This window comes from Adiantum capillus-veneris, chromosome 2, assembly GCF_014529385.1.
Source record: "Adiantum capillus-veneris isolate H3 chromosome 2, ASM1452938v2, whole genome shotgun sequence".
In the NCBI taxonomy this organism is placed as follows: domain Eukaryota; kingdom Viridiplantae; phylum Streptophyta; class Polypodiopsida; order Polypodiales; family Pteridaceae; genus Adiantum; species Adiantum capillus-veneris.
Window position 1 is genome coordinate 84136389 of NC_140932.1, and position 23257 is coordinate 84159645.

General features: G+C 42.1%; 1 protein-coding gene and 1 pseudogene across 1 annotated transcript in view; one reads left to right on the forward strand and one right to left on the reverse strand.

Annotated features, from left to right (window-relative positions):
* The window catches only part of SOS4 (pfkB-like carbohydrate kinase family protein), an 85167-nt gene extending 81399 nt beyond the window's left edge, over window positions 1-3768 (reverse strand). Inside the window, exon 1 of the mRNA XM_086487315.1 lies at window positions 3532-3768. Coding sequence (XP_086343441.1) covers window positions 3532-3714 — 183 coding nt within the window. The 5' untranslated portion in view covers window positions 3715-3768. The remainder of the gene's footprint in view (window positions 1-3531) is intronic.
* Window positions 3769-4007: 239 nt separating this feature from the next.
* On the forward strand, window positions 4008-4537 carry LOC147463096 (uncharacterized; annotated as a pseudogene).
* Window positions 4538-23257: the final 18720 nt, after the last annotated feature.

The following is a 23257-nucleotide window of genomic DNA, read 5'->3' on the forward strand; positions in this document are numbered from 1 at the left end:
CTAGATAGGAGTGTCTAGAATCCTAGGAGAATTAGTACCGGCAATTTTGTGAGCCTGTTCGCAAGACCTACATGTCCTAACGAGTCCATTAGATTAGGTTTTCCAATTTTGCATAGATGGATTGTACAAGTGTTTTGACAAATGTTATTACACATTGGTGGGCATCTGACATGACTCCATGTAGGTCTAGGTTAGAGAAACGTGTCAATCCAATCCGTTCGTCAAATGGGTCACAAAACGGCGAGTTATCACCGGAAGATTCCCATGTGCGCACATTTTCCCGACTTGGCACTCCCGACCTGGCACCTCAAATCACTACAAAAGAAGCCCTTGGCCTAGCGTTTTCCATCAGATTAGCTAGCGCCATCCAAGAGCGGATCCAATGTTTTGCAGAACAGCCCCAGTGTTTTGGCATCAGCGAATCAGCCCAGCATTTTCAGTTTTCAGCCCTTCCTCTCGATCGAAACAGCTCAGATCTGCTAACGGTAGCCCCATCTGCAGCCCCTTAGACAATCAGCAGCCATCAAGCCTCTCTCCCGGCCACTCCCTTGCCACATCGAGTGCTCACATCACTGCCCATCAACTGATCCATCATCAGTTGCGTTTTCAGCTCTGTTTCCCGCGACAAATCTGCTGCGTTTTTGCAGTCAGATCTGTGTTTTTGCAGCCAGCTTTTAACCCTTGATTCCAATGGAAATCAGCCTTAGATCTACCGCTTGGTGGCCGTCAGCAACCCCACATCGAGACAAATCCAATCTCTTTCAGTTCAGTTTGTTATTGAAGTGCTAAAAGTCTATTCTATCTGTTCTTTTCTATTCGCACGTGGTGCACGTCTTGTGACATCTTGTCACATTTATAACAATTGTTGTCGGACCTCGTGGTGGGTACCGAGGCAGCTAACAGAGTACTAGTATTGCCATCCTTGTCAAGCTTGCCTTTGCCTCTGTCCTCTAGCGAACTCGTCCAGACTCCATTTGCTTAGGGCTTCACAATCTCGAGCCAAACAATTTGCCGGTTTCCTTGAGAATTGTGCCAGTGCATAGGCCGCTAACTCTATACTATCCATAGCCATTTGTTGGTTTTGGTTGATGTTGTTGACGCTCGAGCAAGGGGGGGCTTTGTTTAAGTTGCAAGATCTAGATAATTGTGCTCCTTCTCGCACTCCAAGGGCAGCAAAATTCCAAGTGTTCACCAAACTTTAAAATCCCCTCCTTTCAAGCCGGTACAACACGTCACCTTCCACAGTCGATCCAAGTTTGCATACCCTTGGCAAGCCGCTACTATGCCTGCCAAAGCCAATCAAGTGGTAAGCTTCACCAATACCCTTCACTTGGGCCCAAACTACAAAGGCATGTTGCCTACAGCATTCTAAAATGCTGCAACAAGCCACAAAAGGTACCCACGAGGAGGAACAAGGAAAGAGAGGGAAACTACTGTCGGCAATGGTGTGCATAAATCGCAACAGCATTTCAAAACGCTACCTGCGGAGAAGGGTGGGTGGATCGTCGCCAAGGGAGAGGCGCTGCTCAGTGCGTTTTCACAACGCTTGCGAGGAGAGCCTTGCCCTTTGCTGCTTGTCGGCGCTTTGAAATCGCTGGCCTCTATGCGTTGCGTGTCAAAATGCTAGTTGAGAGGATCCTCTACTACCGCTCGCGTTTCAAGACACTCACGAGAAGAGGCCGCCACCTTCCAGCGCTCACATGCCCAGCGTTACTTGCAACGTCTTAGGCCGCTCTCGACGGCATTAATGAGAGTCTTTGATAGCCTTTCAAAACGCTCTCCGACAGAGCCTCTACATCTTTGCCGCGAGCTTCAAGGAGAAAAACGCCAGTAATTTGGGAGGGGGGGAGGTAAACGGCACCAACTTGGGTGTTCATTCCCACACCTCTTCTCCAGGTCTCTTCTCACGGTGTCGCCTTGCTCGCCCAAGGTCGTGGAGCACTAAGCTCTGATACCATGTCAAAGTTGACGATGCGGAAGCGTAGAGACCAAGGGGAGAAAGCGCGAGAGAGAGAGAGAGAGAGAGAGAGAGAGACTCTTGAACCAACCAACCTTGGCAATGAATAACTGATGTGAATACAATGGGCCCTGGGGACTGAGGGTTGCTTATATAGCAACCTCAGTAAATTGCCCTAACCAAACTTTGACAAATAAGTAAAATACATACCTAAAAGCCAAACTAAATAATGGGATCACATTGGGCAATTCACTTTAGATGCCAAAACTCTAACACCTAAACCCTAATAAGATCACCCGAAATTAGGTAAAAGATGCTGGTGTGGCGGTCCAGCCCGTAATTCGTGAAAATACATGACATGGCACTTTTGTACGAATGGCTCCCAATTTTCGAAAACACGCCATGGGGCGCTAGCTTTTGAGACCTGCTATTTTTGGATCTATAGCTTTTCAAGTTCATGCTTTTCAAGGCCTTAAGCCTTTAAATATGAAGTGTGGGTACGCTCTCTGGCATTCTACCTTGTCTCTCTTGGATTGGAGATGTGTAGCAGTTTATCTCTTAGATTGAGGATGGTCTTTTGGATTGGGAATGTCAATGTTGGCTCTTGGATTGGAGTGTGTGATGTCAAATTGTCACTAGTAATAGTCCAAACTCCTAGGGGAGGGTTGTTGGGTTTTGTTTGCTTTGTCTTATGCTTTGTACCTTGTTTGTTTCATTAGGATGCCAATGTGGCATGAGTCATGTGATTGACCATGTGATAGTATGTGCTTACTTTCCACTTAGGATGATGATATATATAGTGAGGTTTCACCCCATGATGTATCCATGATGTCACCTTCTTTGATGCCTATAAAAAGGCTTGTAAAATCTCTTTTCTAACATGATCACAAGTTTACATTGTGTACCTCTTACCTCTACTCTTTTTGATTACACACACACCATGAATGCTACACTCACTAATCACGCTAATCCTTCCATTGATGAGTGAAGCATAAGTGGGAAGTCCCACTAATTCCAAGCATTTCTCATGAGAGTTAGTTAATTAGGAAAGAGAAAAAGTAAGAGGCCACTCATATGAAGTTACTTTGTGAGTACAAGCTATCAAGGTATCAACAGACACGTGACGTAAAGGAGTTAATGACAGCCTTTGGTAAAAATAATGAAATAGTGGCATTAAGACAAGAGGCCCGTACCATGGGGCATTTTAAGTGGTATCAAGAAGAAACCGTAAGGCATCACCCACCATGGAGAATTAGCAAAGGAGAATTTAAACCATGAAGTTTTAGTATCTCAAGAGAGGCAATATCCAAAGGGATATCTTTTTGTGCATCAAGTGTTGGATAGAGGTTAAAAAAATTGAAGGTGGGAAAGCCCAGAGATGAGAACAAATCAAATAATAGCGGTGTATGCGTAGCTCCCAGAGCATCTCTATGTAGACTGAAGCTGCTAAACTAGGGGAAAAAACAGAGAAAAAATGGTGTTCTACAGCAAGTAACGTTCAAGAAGACAATGCCTACACGAGTGGTTGGCAGCAAAAACTCGTAAAGACCAAGAAGGAGTTTGCGTGTTGATACCTGGACAGTATGAGATTGGATGCTGAGAACCCGGCCCTGGCCGATGTGGGGGACGGTGGAGAGAGGCGGAGCCATTTCTGAGTTTGATCGGCAGGCGCGATTGGCTCTGTGAATGTGGGTGCGATAGCAATGTAAGGGAAACAGACGTTGGCTGTCTCGACCCAAAAGAAGTCGAGTACTCATAGGTTCGCGAGTCGCGAGGGAGAGCTTTTGAAAAAGTGCTCGTCTCTGGTCTGAAGGACTATTTTGCCCAACAGGCATAAATAGGAGCGAAACCACCACAAATTTATTTCGGTTTGCCAATTGATTGTTCTCCACTATCTATTTACTCTATTATGGAGGAGCAGATTCAAACAATCCACGTGGAGGATGCGTGAGGTTGGAGAATGGGAAGCCGGCTTGGGAAACGGATTTCGGCTGGAAGATGAAGAGGCACCCGAGAGAGAGAGAGAGAGAGAGAGAGAGAGAGAGAGAGGATGGCTCCATTACTGAGGCCTCGTGACACTAGCGTAGTGAATGTAGAGAAAGTGAATGCGGAACATTTTACTCTCACCTATGGTGCCATCGTTTGGCAGCTTCTCACCGATTTTGAGAAAGTGGATGAAGTCAACAAACAGTTGGATCTCATAGGTATAAGGTTGATTGACTTCCTCTCAAAATCAAACGTTATAAGATGTTCGGAGTTTAAGGAGACAGTAGAATTAATTTCCAAAGTGAATTTCAAAATGTCTCTCGGAGGTTCGCAAACTGGGATGATCAGGGCACAGAATGTAGTCTAATTTTGGATGATAACCCCCAGGTTGATTTTGTAGAGCTGCATGAGACTTTCATGGTCTCCACTATTGCGATGTGTTGTGTGAGGTTATCATAGGGGCTCTTGAAATGGTAAACATGCTAATAGAGGTTAGGTGAGTCCGAGATGTGCTTCGTGGAGACGATACTTATGAAATGCACCTGAAACTTCTGAAGCAGGTCGCAAAAGAGTACCTACAAAGACGATGAATAGAAGGGCCACCTAAAAAGGTTTCAAACAATTATTTTATGTGATAAATGTAATATTCTTTTTGGGCATTGCTCTGAAAGGTTGAATTTTTAGTTGAAGCTGCTTATGATTGAGAGAGAGAGAGAGAGAGAGAGAGAGAGAGAGAGAGAGAGTGACCTTGCCCTCGTGAAGAGGCCCCATTGAAGGAGACAAGCCTGAACCGATCACCTCCCTACCGGATTTTGGATGGCACATGGTAGGGATTCCCCTCTCTTACAAAATGATCTCCTTTCATTTTCTCTCTCTTAACCATCCACCCTTACAAAATGCGCTCTCTTTCTCTTTCTCTCTCTCTAGATTTTGATGGGGTGTGGTTTTGCATATTGGAATAGCCCAAGCAGCTCAAAGATTGACAGAGAAAGGATTTTTTGGACCTCAGTAATTGAAAGGTATAGCATGCTTGCTTGCAGGCTCCTAACTTTTCCTCCACTGTGTGTGTGTGTGTGTGTGTGTGTGTGTGTGTGTGTGTTTCTATTTAAAATTAATACTTAGAACTCTAAAGAACTTATCAATTCAAAAGAGGCTAGCTTTAGACAAAGTACAAGGAATAGCACAAAAACAACTCAGTCTTTGATTCACTTTTGCACATCATTCTAGTGGTCTATATGTAAAAAATTTAAAGAGCAACTGATACTAAAGTGATAGAGGCAAATTATGTCGGTGACGGATAGCAGCCAAGCCAAAAAAGATCCTAAGTAAAGATAGAGTCCTCACCTACATCCATATAAAAAAGACAACATATTCGTTAGCCTTGAATACATATTACACGTGTCAACGAACCTATCAGTTGTTATCCTTGTCCTACTTAAAACCTTTTTAAACTTATGCCTACCATCCATGAAGAGTTTATTTCACCAAGTATTCATTTCCATAAAAATGTAATGATGCTGCCACACAGTGAGCCTTGGAGACCATTACTCCAAAAAATGTGTGTTTCAAAATTTTTTAAAAGGCCATCATCCCTTCCAATCCAAGTGGTATCTTTATAATAAGCTGTAAAAGTAGCTAATTAGCCCAATTTTCCAATGAAATTATACATAATAATTAGATTAAATTTTGATCAGAAGACCACCAGCTCTTATGATCCAAGTGTTTTACCCATTTCTAATCCCATGAAGTTGCTTTTTTAACAAGCTTTAAGATTTTCCTGTTTTGTAAATAAATAAAAATGATCTAACCATATCTTAGTCCAAACCATCAATGGGGCAATATTTCAAGGAAAACTTTTTTGCTAAAAATACTTACAGTTAAAGTGATTTAGCCCTATAATTTATGTGTTATTGAGCAAGATCCTCAACCAGCTACTAACGAGCCACTTACTAAGGTCCATTCACTGTGTTCAAAGAGAAATTCCAACGACCACCCAGTAATGTAGGTGACAATATATGTCGTGCAAACCTTACAAATGAGGAATAAATTTATCATCTTGAGCTTAGTAAAACCGTATGCTAACACCCAACAAGCATTGCTTTCAACATGCCTTATATCCAAGTTATTAGTACAAAAAAATTGACAGTAGCTAGGTATCACAACTTGATAGAAATCCTAAGAGAGTAGGTGATCCAAGACACCCTATTTCAAACCTTCCATAGGGTATAATATTTCAAAGCTCAAAGTAGGAAGTTTTAATACCGCTATATTAGCAAGGCATTTTGGGCTAACAGAAGTCCAAGCATTGCTAGGTCACATGTCTCTCTTAGTTTTCAAGTAAAGGATCAGTACTCCTATAAACATTCGATAAAAGCTAACAGTGTTTCTCAACCTTAATCATGAGTCGAAACTCATAATTACTACCTGGCTATTTTATCAAGGGGAAGCCAGCTCTAGACCAACCCTTGGTTAAATTCAAACTAATCATAAGTTGAAATTCATAACTAAAACCAGTTATATTATCTACGAGAAGCCACTCTAGACCAAAGCAAGCCCAACCGTTGGTTAAGTTTAAACTACAGTAAGTTTAAAGTATCAAGCCATACACGCTTTTCAAGTTCAAAGTGAGTAATATCATGTAGTGCAGTGAAAAAACTGAGAGCCAACCTATGCAAGGCTTCGGCATTTTATCAAATCTAATATGTTTAAAGTATTTCATCTATGTTGGTACGTAATACAAAATTCTAGACGTTATCCTTAAAAACCATAAATGCTCCAGCCAGTACGTCAAGCTCCATAGGGGATTGTGACTGCCTAGTTTAAAGAGACACAGGCTTAAATCCTGTAAATTTTCTCCAATACCACAGGGAAAAGGATGAAGCCTTTCAGCAATCAGTTCAAAAAGTTTCCAACCCACCATTAACTTATCCACAGAACCAAACAGTCAAAGCATTAAGATTCTCATGGTCTAGATTTATCCTTCAATAGCCAGAGAGGAAAAAGATCCAGCATTAAGCCACCATTAATCTGTCAAGGCAAAAATAGTCAATATATATATATATATATATTTTAAACCATCATCAACCAGTATGTACAGTATCAACAGAATTCTGCAAAAATCAGTTCCCAGGCAGCAGAAACTACCATCCTCTACTTTTCAAAATTTACTTGGAAGATGTTTAAACCCCTGCTAAGCACTACAGTAGAAGTAGGCAGGGCCCCATATGCAAACCCAGTCATGGCCTCATATGCAAAAACCAGGCAGAGTTTACCCATCAGTTCCGCCTCAGCCAGTAGGGCAAGAGTCTTTATATCAAAAGTAAGAGGAGAATTTTAAAACACATTGTGTAAACAATAAAACAAATCAAATCACAACAACCATAGTTACACACAGTAGTTAGTTATCAAAAGCTTTTGGCCTTGACCATTCCAAATAGCAGAGACCCACCTTATCCCATTAGATTTCCATAATGCAGACAATATCAGTAATTTCAATAATGCAGTCAGTGAGCCAGTAAGCAGACCGCGTACCTCATTTCAACTTATGCAGGACCAGAAAAAATTAAAGGCTAAGTGAGGGGAACATAACCCTCACCTTCGTAGAGTAGGCAACCCTTCAACTAGTGGAGAAAATCCCATTAGCGTCTAGACCAGCACCGCATAAGTATACACCAGCATGATGAGCTTTAAGTTCAGCATTGAGTCCAACAACAGGGTCCACATATCCAGCAGCTGTGTGTGGTGTTGTCATTTAATGTGGGGGAGATCCACCAATTCAATAGCGCAGGTGCATCCGGTATGAGAGTAGATGAATACAGTGGGTGAATAAGCCAGGTTGCAGGCTCAAGTAGATTCAAGAGACGAGATGAATACAATAAGCCCTGATTGGGTGTCGGGGGTAAGGGGGTAAGCCAAGGTTGGCTCTACTGTAAAAACCAGAGAGGAAAAGAAATGCCACTACTACATAGAGGCAGCCCGCCAAACCATGGAGAAAGTCATTAAAGGCAAGACTCATCGTATCCAGGGAGGGGTGTCTGCCTTTAAAGGGATTGTACCCTAATTATGGGAGGGTCATTATATCCATTGAATAATAAGTGTTTTTAGGGGAGTATTCCTACCGGCTTCCACTATCTAGAGTCCCATCATGTCGTTTACTTACTCAAGTTGAGCATTACACAAGATAGTATAACCATTAGATTCCATTATTAAGACCAAAGTAGGAGTGGTGTGTGTGGATTCGGAAGGAAGCAACCCAGGCAGATTAAAGTGACCAAGTGTAAGTGTGTGTGTGTGTGTGTGTGAGAGAGAGAGAGAGAGAGAGAGAGTAAAAGAGAGAGAGATAGTACCAATTTGAGATTGTGTGCATGTATTCATAGCCTTACAAGTTGAACGTCCAAGCAATCTTTTTAAATAATCTCCTTTTAATGTGTAACATGTGCTTGCCCATCCCTTAAAGTGATGGGCAAGCATTGAGTCGATCTGTATCCAGCCTAAGCATCAAAAGTGTCTTTCAATTGTTCAATACTATCGATTTACTATATTATGGAGATCAATATTCAGGCAAAGCCACTTGGTTGAAAATAGAGAAAAGCGAGGAAGTAAGGAGGGGATCAGAGACAAGAGTTGATGCGCACGGAGTCGAGAGGTGACCATGTTAGAGGAGATGAAGCGGCACCTCGCCTCATAATTTCACAATGAAACATAGTTACCTACTTGAAATATTGCAGCCCCTCCTCAGCAGCTACAGCTGCAAGGCCAGTCAGCTCGCTCTGCTTCAATCCAATTTGAACTGAGGCATCCAACAGCACCACTGAGAACTACTCTATTTTGGATACACCATGCGCTTCCTCGTGCACATTACTACCATCATCATCCTCATCATCATTATTGGCATTCCAACCCTCCTCTCACCCTCAGCATCCACTTGTTCCCATCTCACGATCTCATGCCCATCTAATTGGCTGAGAGTATTCTTTGGTGGAGGGGCTGCAGTCCCGCGCTCAACTTGGGTAGGACTAAGAAGCTCTTGGTTGTTTTCGATAGATACAAAGTGAGGGTGTTCCTCCAGATGCAATCACATATGCTTGCATCTTGAAGGCAATGACCCATCTTAGGTCAAGTAGTGGATGGGCTATTTTCAACAGATGCAGAGAGAGGGCATCCCTCCAAATTGTCGTGTTTAATGGCCATGTGGCCGAGCGCCCATCACTAACTGCTACTAACCCTAAGTGTACAGCTATACACTTGTGTGAGCCACTAACACTAAATACAATGTGAATTGTGCCTTATTACATAAGATAGAGAAGAAAGAAAGGGGGCACATGGTGTGTGTCGGCTCCCCCCCTCCAACTTGTGTGTGTAGCTATGGTGGTGCATGTGTGAGTGTGTGTGCGTATTCATCTTCCTCTTCCGTTGTGCTCCCGGCTCCTCTCCTTCATCTGGTGTCAGAGCGATATCATCCCGAAATCGCTTCTACGCGTGCAAACTTTCAAGAGTGCAAATAGGGTTCCGACTTTGTCATTGGCAAATTCAGCATTCCGAGAGCGTTTCGAGTAGGTGTTCTACGGTTTTACCCCCCTTTCGGAGCCATTCGTGCCATCAGAAACCTCATTCGAGCTACGATTCAGGAGCTGCATTTTTTAGTTCTCTTTTGGTAGTTTGTGCCGCAGAGCTTCCATAGCCCATTACAGGTACCATTGTCGCAGTCTCTTCCTTCTACGAGAGCCCACGGCTCATTCAGGAGTGTGTAGCCTCTTTCGGAGTGGCCTCATACACACACTTAGAGTGAGAGTTTGACGGCATTGTCTTCTTCGACTATAGGTACATATGCAGGTATAGATACAGGTACATAGAGTGGCTTGGTTAGCTTTCTTTGTGCTTCTCGACTTCGGCTATGGCATCGGCATCAACTCACAGGCTATAGGTTTTAGTGCTTGCGGTATTCTAGTTCCAATGGGAGCAATTTTTAATGCGTACACGCATATGTTGGCACTTTTGACAGTGTTTGAGCTCTTTTGAGAGCAGTTTGACTCCCCGCAAGGATATTTCTTTGCATGCACATGCTTTTGGCGCATGTTTGAGCGTCGTGACAGACTTGTACGTTTTTTGTAGATACTACTGTTGTACGTTTTTGTGGAGCCATCTTTTGGCTAGTACGACAGTCCCGGCCATTTCTGAGACTTCGTCCGGATGATAGCCATTTCAGAGACTTGGTTATACATTTTACTGCATAACCGCTACAAGAGGTACTTCACATTAGCGACGCTCGTTGTGCGATGCTAAAAAGTGAAAATCCACGGCGTCGCTATGGGCGTCGCTATTTTATTTGTTGCATAGCCGACATGGGTAAAAAATAAACCGAGAAAGCTAGAAACTCGGATCTCAGACCTGAGTTTTTGGCACTCAAGCGAAGAGAAAACCCGTCCCTCTCTCTCTCTCTCTCTCTGTCTTTCTTCCACACACACACACACACACACACACACACACGAGGAGAGGAAGGACAGCCAGGTATGCTCCTTCCCTCTCCTCTCTCTCATGTTCCCTTCCCCTCTTTCTCTCTCTCTCTCCCTCTCTCTCTCTCTCTCTCTCACACACACACACACATTGTGTCTTTGAATGAAAGAAAGAGAGAGAGAGAGAGAGAGAGAGAGAGAGAGCACATGCATAAACAAAAAACACATACACACACATGCATAAACAAAGAATGCATACACACACACATTGAGAGGAAAAGTGAGAGAGAGAATGAGAGATAAAGTAAAGAGAGAGAATGAGAGAGAGAGAGAGGAGAAAACAAAGAGAAAGAGAAAGAGGTAGAAAGAAAGAGAGAATAAAAAACCAAAGGGAGAGAGAAGGGGAGAAGACAAAAGAGATAGGTAAGGGGAGAAAACAAAGAGAGAGATATTAGGTTAAGATTTAAATTAGATTTAAAATTAAGTTAAATTACATATAGATTTATGTTTATGTTGAGTTTAAGATTACGCTAGATTTAGATTTACGTTAGATTAAGATTAGGTTAGATTTAAAATTAGAACAAGATTTATTAACTAACTATGTTAGATTTAAGTTAGATTACATTTAGGTTTAGGATTTAAGATTGAATTAGATTTAGGTTTATGTTGAATTTAAGATTAGATTAGATTTAGCTTTAAGATTAAAACAAGATTTAAGATTAACTAGATTAAATTTAGATTTAAGTTAAGTTACATTTAGGTTTATGTTAGAATTAGGTTTATTGTGAGTTTAAGATTAGATTAGATCTAAATTTATGTTCGATTTAAGATTAGATTAGATTCAGGTTAGATTTTAGTGCATGTCAATGAAGGCCCGCTTTGCCCAAAGAGCAAACACTAGCTAGACAACAATATGTATATTCCCATCAGAATCTGACACCTATTAACTCACACACTAACCATTTTCAATTAGCCGCCAATCACCACATGTTCAATAAGGTTAGATTTAAGATTAGATTTTGGATTTAGTTTTTACATTAAAGTCTACCTTAGGGATTACGGTAAAAAATTTAGAGTTAGGCGAATGGTGATCCCTCTCTTCCTCTCTACAAATGCGACCTTAAGTTGGAAAGCTTTCAACGGCATGATACTCAGATTGGAGGCCAACGTGTAATGTGCTAAGTAATCCCTCGAACAAAGATCTGTTGTGAAGAGATGTTAAGATGTTGTGAATTGCTATAGCTAGAGAAGAGGCAAAGGGGTTTTGTCCACTACATGCACTATCATGTAGACTGGGTGTGTGGATTTCTCTGACCCACAAATATAGGCATTGACCAATAAAGACGAGATTATAACCCGAGGGTTTTGATCTTCGTGCACCTCTAGACCAAGGTGTGCAGGGATTGGACATGACTAGAGAATGTGAGGTAGTTTACAGTGTGAAGAGAGAGAGAGAGAGAGAGAGAGAGAGAGAGAGAGAGAGAGAGAGAGAGAGAGAGAGAGAGATAAAAGACGGAGGATGCCAATAGAAGATTAAATTTATATCCAGGTTATAAGGTTTTTACCTTCATTATGAGTAGTGACGAGGATGTGGGGTCGTCCACCACCTATCTCTCAACAAGGATCTTATGTCCTTGTAATCAATGCAAGCATGATGTGGGACCGACAAAACGCGTTTCTTTGCAGCACGTTCGTAAATTTGGCGAGTTTGATCCATCTATTATAGATCGAGTTGTTGCCAATTATAACTCATCGGACTCTGACGCAGGCCAACAAGCAGCAATCTTGCAACCCAATAGACGTGTTCGCAGGCACTTTGGTCAAGCAACATACGTGAGGCCACAAGATGAAGCCTCCGATAGCTCGGAGGATGATCATGCAGACGACATTCCCAACGAGGCAATGTTTGAGCCCGAGATCTATGAAATGATCGAGACGATCATGGATTCAGAAAGGCTTATCTATGATGATATGAAAAGTGAACCTGATACGCCATTGTATGATGGAGCACGTGTGTCTAGATTGAAGGCGCTCCTTGTTCTTCTCAATATGCAGGCAAACTTTGGATGGAGTGACACTATTGTCACAGTGCTTTTTAGGTGATCTATTACAATGTGTTTACTTTAATAAAAAACTCTAGATGTATAATAATCTGATAGATTACTTACACAAGTGTACCGCATTTTTTTTGCTGTGTAGATTGCTCAAAGAGCACATACTGCTAGCTGATAATGTGATGCCAAATTCCAGAGAGGAAGCAAGAAAGATCTTGTAAAACTTGGGGATGGATTACAATTCGATTCACACTTGTCCTAACGACTGCATTCTTTTCGGAGGGGAATACATAGACATGGAGAAGTGTTCGAAATGTGATTCCGAGAGATATCGAGTAGATCTCCACGGAACAAAAATTCCGCAAAAGGTTTTGCGACATTTTCCTCTGCTTCATTACATCAAGCATTTGTTTGAATGTAAGTCCATGGCCGCCCTAGCATCATGGCATGAGGAGAATAAATCTTTGGATGGTGTGCTACGGATTCCTGCAGACTGCGCAGCCTTGAAACATATAGACGAAACATGGACGGATTTTGCCAGGGAAGCTCAAAATTTGTACCTAGGCCTGGCGATGGATGGCATAAATCCATTTGGTCGAGGATCAACATCTTACAGTGTATGGCCCGTTGTCATCGTCAACTACAACATTCCCTCATGGTTGACTACCAAGAAGAGCACCTGTGGCTAAGCTTGATTGTGCCAGGACGGTAGAAAGTGAAGAATATGGATGTGTATCTTCGTCCACTATTGGAAGAGCTACAACAATTGTGAATTGGCATAGAAGTGGTGGATATGAGCCAACACACAGGTCGACGGGATGCTTTGATCAAAGGAATTCTAATGTGGACCATGCATGACTATCCCAGACTAACAGAATGCTTAGGTGATTTACACTCAAACTCAAACACTATAAATCTTTGTTTTTCTCAAGCTTATCTATTGTCATGTGTATACATGCAGGGCTTCAAACAAGTGGATACAGAGCATGTGTCACATATGGACCTAGAATGAATGCACGTTGGGCGCCCTCATTGAAGAAGCAAATCTACGAGGGATGTTTGTCTCGTGACGTCCATAACACAATCTACAAACTTGCGAAGTTGGTGCAATGGATCTCACAAAAGGAGATCAATGTAGACTCCATACCATTCGCCAAACCAAACGCTGTGGAGGTTGTGTGCATGTTTGAGAAACACTTTCCTACTACCATGCTAACCATTCAGGTGCATCTTCTTGTTCACATAGTTGATGAGGTGGAAATAGCTGGCATAGTACATTCCAGATGGATGTTCTTTTTAGAACGTTTCATGAAAACACTTAAGGGATATGTGCGTAAGAAGGAACGTCCAGAGGGTAGCATGGCAGAAAGTTGGCTGGTATCAGAGTCCCTAATTTACATTGGAGAGTGGCTAGACGGATTTGATAAAGCCCAGGACACGCTATGGCGATCCATAGATGATGAGTTCATATCTGGGATTGTCATGTGCAACCTCGGTGTTGAGAAGAAGATGACGAAAGATCTAGAGGCTAAAATCAATCGACTTTGCATGCTTCACAATCCAATGATGCAAAAGTGGATTTCACAATACGAGGATGCAAAGCAAGAGCGACAAAGGGCACGGATCGAGTGAAGACGGGGAAGACAACCACCGATGCATTATCCGGTAGGTCTAGAGAGCCTACCAATATTCATGAGCTTAAGATGGTTTCACAACCATCTTAAGCTCATGAAGAAGTGACTTAGGAGGAGTGGGAGTACTCTCGGGGTTGCACGACCAAGGTAAGTTTGCAATGTATGACTAATGACTTTCTAGATGTTTGAACGGCCACTCATAATCTTTGTTGGTCGTAGTATAAGTCATACACAACATCATGGTGTAAAGGTCGATATTTTAGGGTGGAAGGGATTGACAAAAATCATTTTACTCAAGATTGTGGAATCATGGCAAAATTTGAACAGTCTAGTCGACGACGGTCCTCTGATGCATATTCTGTGGTGGCGGAACTCACTTACTTCGGCACGCTTCAAGAGATTTTGAGGATCAATTATAGAGGATTTTTTATCGACTTGTTCGACGTGCAGTGGTTCAAGATAAACATGGAGGGTCACAACGCTACTATACGCAGAGGAGAGTGATTTCCTTGAGGTGGATTAAACTAAAAAATGGACTGACCTAAGAGACACTTTCGTACTACCCGAGCATTGTGAACAAGTAAGCATGTAAATAGTTAACATCCAATTTTAGAAGTTATGTGCTTGGAAGCTCTCATGTAAGTTATGTGGCTTTGGCAGGTGATATTTCATCCTACAAAGTCTGCATCAAACTGGTGGTATGTCATAGAGGTAGCCCCTCGTAGTGCATGGACGTATGATGTGCTAATCATAGCGGCATCAATGGGGGAGATTGGAGAAGATGCCCAGTCAGAAGTTGTTTAGGTGGTGCCAGACGAGCATCAAGCTACTGCTCTCTATGGGGTGCATGCAAAGGATCTACAAAATGAAATGGAGGACATCTGCCTAAACGGAGAGCTCTATATAGATATAGGGAGTTATGCTGAGCTATGAGAGGATGAGAGAGAGACCTCTTAAAGCCATAAACATTGTATTTGAACAATTTTGCTCCGTTTTATAATATATATTGTATTCACATGGCTATAGTTGAGAAATTTAAATTGTGTTTAATCGTCATTGCGTCCACTCCAGGTACGTATGCTCCAGGTATTTTCTCACAAGCAAGGACACTCCTCGGTGTGTCGTGAAAGTCTGATATGCCGACTAGCACTGCGCTCCGAGTGCGATGGAGAGTGAGGCTGCAATCGCGAAGGAGGTGATCCGTCTCTGCTCATAGATGTTGCTCGTCCCTCCGCTAGATCTAGTTGATCGGATGATAGTAGTGCTTCTCTTTCATCCGATCGACTAGATCTAGCGGAGGGACGAGAAGCATCTATGAGCAGAGACGGATCACCTCCTTCGTGATTGCAGGCTCAGTCTCCATCTCACTTGGAGCGCAGTGCTTTTACAAGATACGTAGAATGCACACATGAATGTCTCTACACAAGAATCCCTCCCCCTTTATGAGTCCTCTCTCTCTCTCTCTCTCTCTCTCTCTCTCTCTCTCTCTACTTGTCCATGTTTTCTTTTCCATTCAATATTGAGATTAAATGTCTGTGTGTTTAATGCAGGTATGGACGATGATGAGTTTCTTTCTTCTTTGTCACCTAGCAGAGGTAGTGGTATGAGGATCGTCATCGCTCTGGAGCAACATCACGTCGTTCAACTCCTTTAGCGTTTTCCTCTGTTTCGGAGCATTCAGCGCGTTCGAAGCCTTGGTGTCGACGAGACGATCTTCAAACTCGCCTAGGCACCAACGCTCTAGTGGTGGCGGTGGTGGTTGTTTTGGAGATGCCACCGTTGATGCCTCGACACCGCCTCGTATTCAACCCACACCAGCCACGTCATCACCATCTACGCCAGGTTTTGCACGGATATCGTCCGCTCTTGGCTACACACCACTACCTACTTCTCCGGGAGTCACCCTAGTACACTCCTCGCTTCCGGGCCCAGACTCCAGTGGAGACACCTGACGTTTCTACCCCCATCGACATGCCGCTAGGGACACCTTCAGGGACACCAGGTTCACGCGTCACAGGCGAAAGGGCTTGCCGAACTCCGTCGAATTCAGCGGCGGAATCATCTTGGATGATGAAGGCAAGAAGGTATCTTGCGCATGTGCGGTCTTTGCTCTCAGGTGTTTAGACACTACATACTAAACACTTGGAATGAAGTACCAAGTGAATTAAAAGACAGAGTCATCAGCATGCTGCATGACGAGTTTCCCATGTCAACACGGGATGACCGCTTCAAGGAAGACCTGATGAAGGTTCGAATGCGCGAATACTGCAAGCACAAGCGTTCTGAAGTGCAAAAAGCATGGGTGGAACAGACCAGATTGGCTGGCCAAAGAAGATTGGAAGAATGCAAAGCGAGCAACGCGCGAAAATCTTGACAAGTGGAAGCAACAAAAGGAGGCAGCCAAAGTACGGGTAGAGGCAATAAAGCACAAGCGTTCTGAAGTGCAATAAATCATGGGTGGAACAGACCAGATTGGCTGGCCAAAGAAGATTGGAAGAATGCAAAGTGAGCAGCGCGCGAAAATCCTGACAAGTGGAAGCAACAAAAAGAGGCAGCCAAAGCGCGAGTAGAGGCAGGGAGCTCGCACCACTTGGGGAGCGGCGGGTGGGCATCATTTGAGGCCGATTTTGTAAGTGTTTTTTCATTTCTCTTTAGGTTTGGTAGTTACATCTATTTGTACTTTTAAATTCTAACATAATGGATTCTTTGTATGTTTTGAATAGTGGTCGATGACAGGACGTGACTCCACACCGTACGAGCGTGAGTACGCAGGCAAAAAGGGCTTAAACGCCCTGATGGACATTCTGAGTTCTCACGGCGGCATCGTTAGTATTAGGATTTACTCTTTTCTATTTATTGTATTGTTTTGTAAATTATATGTTTATACTTACAGAAAGCTGTCTTATTGTTTTTTTTTTTATCAGAATCCGACATATGCGCCGCTTGGACGCGATGAGATGTCTGATTAGACAATGTCAATCTAGCCATGCTAGATAGCATTAGTTTCCTTTTTTCATAGCATGTATAATGAGATGACGTGTATATGTCTTTTTGTAACTATTGGAAAACCATGTATATTTTCTCAATAATGATAATGGTGTTGTAACTATTACATTTGCAAAGCTTAACAATCAAGTGATTTTGCCTATGATGTGTACAATTGTCATTGATTTACTTTCATCAATTTACTTTTGTCGGTTTTGTATCTTTATTCTTTATTCTGCAAACAATACTATGGATGATGGAGTTAATGGTTATCTTGTCTTGTGGGTGACTACTTTGGGTCTATACTTTGCACTTTCAAAGGTGAATCTGGGCTTATCTTGGATTCATTTAGGTTTACTCTATTATTGAAACATTCAATATGGTTGATGGTTGAATGTCCTGCCACCCAAGATTTTTTACTCTCGGGCATCGCTATATAAGGCTCTACAACGTCGCTATGAGCATCGCTATAGGTAGCCTGTAATCATTGCTATATGCATCGCTATATAGTGACGGTTATAGCGATGTTCTTGTAGCAACGCTGCTAGTGACGGTCTTAGCGACACCGGGTAGTATAAAAACCCAATGTATTTCCGTCGCTAAAAACGTCACAAGTGCACACAACCCTCTTGTAGTGAACCTACGTTATTGACGGTAGATAGCGTGAGGTTTTCATTAAGCTTGGGTATTCTCAAATGTGAAGATACCTTCGATGATACAGGTAGCTAGAGCATCCCTTACGAGGCCTCGCCGTAGGACATGTATAGAGTGGTATAGGTGCTTTTTGACGTCGAGTTGGTGGTCTATGGTCAAGTTGACAGTTTATGCGCCTCAGTTGGTCTCTATACAGTGTGCTTTTGAGAGGCATTGCCTTCTTTTATGCTTTGTGAGTGACATACTTGGTCATTTTGTCTCGTATTTTGGTTGGCATAGTCCCAAATACAAAGGAAACTCTGTCGAAATTTTCCCAGAATCTTTTGGTAGTTTTGTCACCATGTCTACTAGCAAAGACCGTGACATTTATGACCTAAAGAAGTTTGATGGCACTAATTTTCAGCTTTGGAAGAACCAAATGCATGATGTGTTTGTCCAAAAGAAGCAAAAATTGCATAATGCCTATGCGGTTAGAACTGAAGATATGCACATGACTCAGTTTTAGTGGGAGGACCTTGATGAGCTATGCAGGTCTACGATTAGACTGCACCTTGGTGAGTCATTGTACTTTTCAGTGTTAGAATGCGAGACTACTCATGCTTTATGACAGAAACTATGCGACACTTATGAAAAGGATACGGCTAGCAATAAGGTTTTCATGATGCAAAAACTTTTCAACCTTCGTATGAAGGAGTCAGCTAGCCTTGCCATCCATATCAATGATTTTGATTCTCTTTTTGCCTAAATTCGTGCACATTGCATGAACATTGATGATGAGATGAAAGCAATCTTTTTGATTTGTTCGTTGCCACCCTCTTGGGATATCTTTTGCACAGCTATTAGTAATTCTGCTCCTAATGGTACGCTAAAATACGATGATGTTACTAGTGCACTTTTGTCAGAGGAGATGCGTCAGAAGACCATGACTAGCTCGCATCATGGCGAAGCTCATTATGTGCAAAGGGATGATAAGCAACGTAAAGGCCGTTCTTCGCAATGTGAGTCCAAGAAAGAGGGCAATAGAGATGCATGAAAGGGTAGATCAAAGTCTCGTGGTCGCTGCAATGTTCAATGCCATTATTGTGCTAAGTTTGGTCACATAAAGAAGGATTGTTATGCTTGGAAGCGTGACAAAGAGAGGGGCAAAGGTAAAGGCAAAGATCATGATGATAAAGAGGAGGAACCAAGGAGTTCAGTTAAGATTGAAGAACTGAACATAGTTCAGGATGACAGTGATGCGCAAGACATTAATATGTTGACTGAAAATAATGATGTCTTTTATGATGTACAGGAAACTCTTATCTTTGCAGAGTTCTATGCCAGCTGAACTCCTTGTTAGTGGTGAAGTATTCCATACATAGATTCTTGATTCGGGTGCTTCGTTGCATGTCACACCTCATAGGCATTGGTTTACTACATGCGAGGAAACCATAGGGCTCTGTTACACTTTGTGACAATTACTCTTGTAACATTGTTGGCGTAGGTGATATTGCCATGGGAATGGCAAATGGGGTGAAGTTTATCATCCATATTGTGCTTCATGTTTCAACCTTGACACGCAATCTGATTTCTGTTGGACGTCTTGATGACTTGGGTTACAAAGTCACTTTTCATCAACAGTCTTGGCGTGTTGTGAAGGGTCATCTTATTATAGCCCATGGTTCTAAAGTTGGTTCACTTTATCCTCTCTATGTACTTGATAAAAATAGTGTTCTTTCTGTAACCGAGCTGCCAACCGTTGCTTTGTGGCATAGCCGGTTAGGACATATGTCAACAAAGGGAATGGAGACACTCTCTCGTTTGGGCTACTTACCATCTTTGTCATTTTATGATTTTCCCTTTTGTGAGCAGTGTCAATATGGAAAGCAAACACGGACACGTCGTACACATTCTTTTGACAAAGAAAGAAAACCCTTAGAGCTTGTGCACAGTGATTTATGTGGGCCTATGCCTTCTAAATCCCATGGTGGTGCATCCTATTATGTTACATTCATTGACGATGTACCACGGCATGTTTGGGTCTACGCCATGAAGTCTAAAGATGAGACCTTTTCTTGCTTCAAGAAGTTCTTATCTAGTGTTGAAACTCAGTCTGAACATAAGTTGAAAGCTTTGCACTTATACAATGGTGGAGAATATGTCTCCAAAGAGTTTACAGACTTCTATTCAAGTAAGGGAATTAAGTGTGACTTTACAGCTCCTTATACCCCTACACAAAATGGTATTGTGGAACGAATGAATAGGACCATCCAAGAGTAGGTTATGTCCATGCTATCACACGCTAATTTACCACAAGTGTTTTGGGCTGAAGCATTATACACAACCGTGTACTTGATCAATAGATCACCACATGCTTCTTTACAGTTTTGTGTAACTTTGGAGTTATGGTCACGACATAAATTGTATTATGAAAAACTCCGCACATTTGACTGTGAAGCTTATGCACATGTACCCAAGGACTTGTGAGCTAAGCTAGATCCTAAGTCCAGGAAATGCATCTTCATTCTCTATGGTGTAGATGGTCAATTTGGCTATCGTTTATGGGATCCGGAAAGTCGATCAGTGATCTGTAGCAGTGATGTTGTCTCTAATGAGACTAAGATGCATAGACAACCAGTGAAAGAGGTTGAATTTTGGAAAGTGATAGTTTTTGATGTATCAACTCCTGTCCAGACAGCTCCAGAGTCACTTACTAAACAGGCTAGTATGAGTTCTAATCAGCCATGGAGATCTCAAATAGTCTCACATCCGCTAGAACTTTTTGTCCCAAGCGTGGATTTTGTTTTGTTGACAGATGTGGTGAGCCTTCTTGTTACAAAGAGGCTATGCTAGCCAATGACAAGGTTCAGTGGGAGCATGCTATGAAGAGGGAGCTATCCAGTATTGCAAAGAACAAAACATGGGAACTTGTTCCATTGCCAAAACATAGGAAAGCATTTCCTTGTAAATGGGTTTACAAGAAGAAGATTGACAATTACAAAGCTTGTTTAGTGGCCAAAGGTTTCAAGCAATAATATGGTGTCGATTTCCAGGAAATCTTTTCTCCAGTGGTCAAGATGACCACACTGAGAATGTTGCTTGCTTTGGTTGCCACTGAAGATATGGAGCTTGATCAAATGAATGTCATTACAGATTTCTTACATGGTGATCTCAAGGAAGAGATTTATATGTAGCAACCTGAAGGGTTTGTGCTAAAGGGCAAGGACCATTTGGTCTGTAAGCTTTTGAAAAGTCTTTATGGCTTGAAGCAATCATCCAGACAATGGTATCAAAAGTTTCATGCATTTATACATTCCCTAGGCTATAAGCACAGTAATGAGGATCGATGTCTTTACGTGAAAAGAGAACCCAATGGACAGCTTATTATGCTCATCCTTTATGTAGATAACATGCTTTATGCTGGTCATTCCAAGAAGGACATTTCCGACTTTATGTAGATGACATGCTTATTGTTGCTGGTCATTCTAAGAAGGACATTGCCGACTTGAAAACCAAGCCGAAAAGTCAAATTGACATGAAAGATTTGGGTGAAGCCAATCACATTTTGGGTATACGTATAACTTGTGACTGTAAGAAGAGGTTGTTGTACCTTTCTCAAAAAGAGTATGTGCACAAGGTTCTTGATTGTTTCAACATGCATAAGGGGAAGGCTTTGAGTACTCCATTGCTTGCATATTTGAAACTTAGCAAGACCAACTGTCCCAAATCTGCTGAGGAAAAAGCTGCAATGGCTAAGGCTCCTTATGCTTCAGCTTGTGGTAGTCTCATGTATGCCATGGTGCCTACAAAACTTGACATTACATATGTAGTGGGAGTTGTCAACAAATTTATGTCTAACCCTGGTAAAAAGCATTGGGATGCTGTCAAGTCGACATAGAAAATTATGCTATGGTAATGGAGAGTCGTCTATTCAGGGATTTGTAGACAGTGATTATGCAGACTATGTTGACAGTCGTAAATCAACAACAAGTTGGATTTACACATTTGCTTGTTCTGTTATTTCTTGGAGATCCATTCTTCAAGACTGTACATCCATTTCTACCACAGAGGCACAATATGTTGCATTGAGTGAGGCATGCAAAGAAGCTATTTTGCTTGCTCGCTTAGTGAAAGATCTTGGATTGGAGTAGTGTATGCCAATTCTTCATTGTGACACTCAGAGTGCTATTGCGTTGACTAACAATCCAGTGTTTCATTCCAGAACGAAACACATTAATGTGCGTTATCACTTTAGTCGTAAATGCCTAGCAAACAAGAGCCTTGATTTAGTGAAGATTCCTACGTGAGAGAACATAGCGAATGCACTCACTAAAAGTCTCTCCAGCCATCAGTTTAAGCACTATCGTGAGTTGATGAACATTGGGTGAAGAGTGGTTCTCTTCCATTCTTATGGTCTCCCACATTGGCCATCAAGTGGTAGAATGTTAGGTTTGATGGCCATGTGATTGAGTGTACAACTATACATTTGTGTGAGCCACTAACACTAAGTACAATGTGTATTGTGCCTTAGTGCATAAGATAGAGAAGAAAGAAAGGGGGCACAGAGTCTGTGTCGGCTCTCCCCCTCCAACTTGTGTGTGTGGCTATGGTGGTGCGTGTATGAGTGTGTGTACGTATTCATCTTCTTCTTCCGTTGTGCTCCCGGCTCCTCTCCTTCACAAATTATATCACGTATACTTGCACCTTGAATGCATGTGGCATTGCACAAGATATTGATATGCACAAAATAATTCACGATAATATTGTTGGTGTGGGTTTGTTGAAAGAAAACATTGTGCTTGGAACTCCCTTGGTTGATATGTATGCCAAATGTGATGCACTTCATAAAGCATGTTAGTCAGTATGTGTGTCAAGTGCGGTTCAATCCTTGACGAGCTTCATGTTCACAATGTTCCCTCATGGAGTGCATTGATTGTAGGATATGTCCAACATGGTTAGGGTAAGGAAGCTCTGGGTTGTTTTGAGCGAATGCAGAGAGAGGGCATCTCTCCAAATGCAATCATGTGCACTTGCACCTTGATGGCATGTGGCATTACACAAGATGTTGATATGGGAAAAGATTTCACAATGATATTGTTATTGAGAGGGTGTTGAGAAGAAACATCATGCTTGCCGCTTGGTCGATATTTACGACAAATGTGGTGCACTTCATAAAGTATAAAAGTGCTTGAGGAGCTTTTTGTGCGAGATGTCATCTCTTGGATCAATGCACGGATTTCGGGATATGCCAACTTGGGCAGGGCCAAGAAGCTGTGGGTTGTTTTTGGCGGATTTAAAGCAAGGGTGTCTCTCCAGATTTGTGTGTATGTATTCAAGCTCTAATTATCTTTGTATATATGTAGATGTTTTCTCTATGTTTTGAGGCATCAAGAGAACAAGGTTTGCGTGTAACCATGGTGCTCTAAATTGATTATGGTAGCATATGAAATTATCTTTTGTAGGAAAACAATAGTGCTCTTACTGTATGATGCAATATTTTTCTTAATCAGTATGTGAATAATGAAGCTTCATGGTTCTTTTATGTACAATACGGAG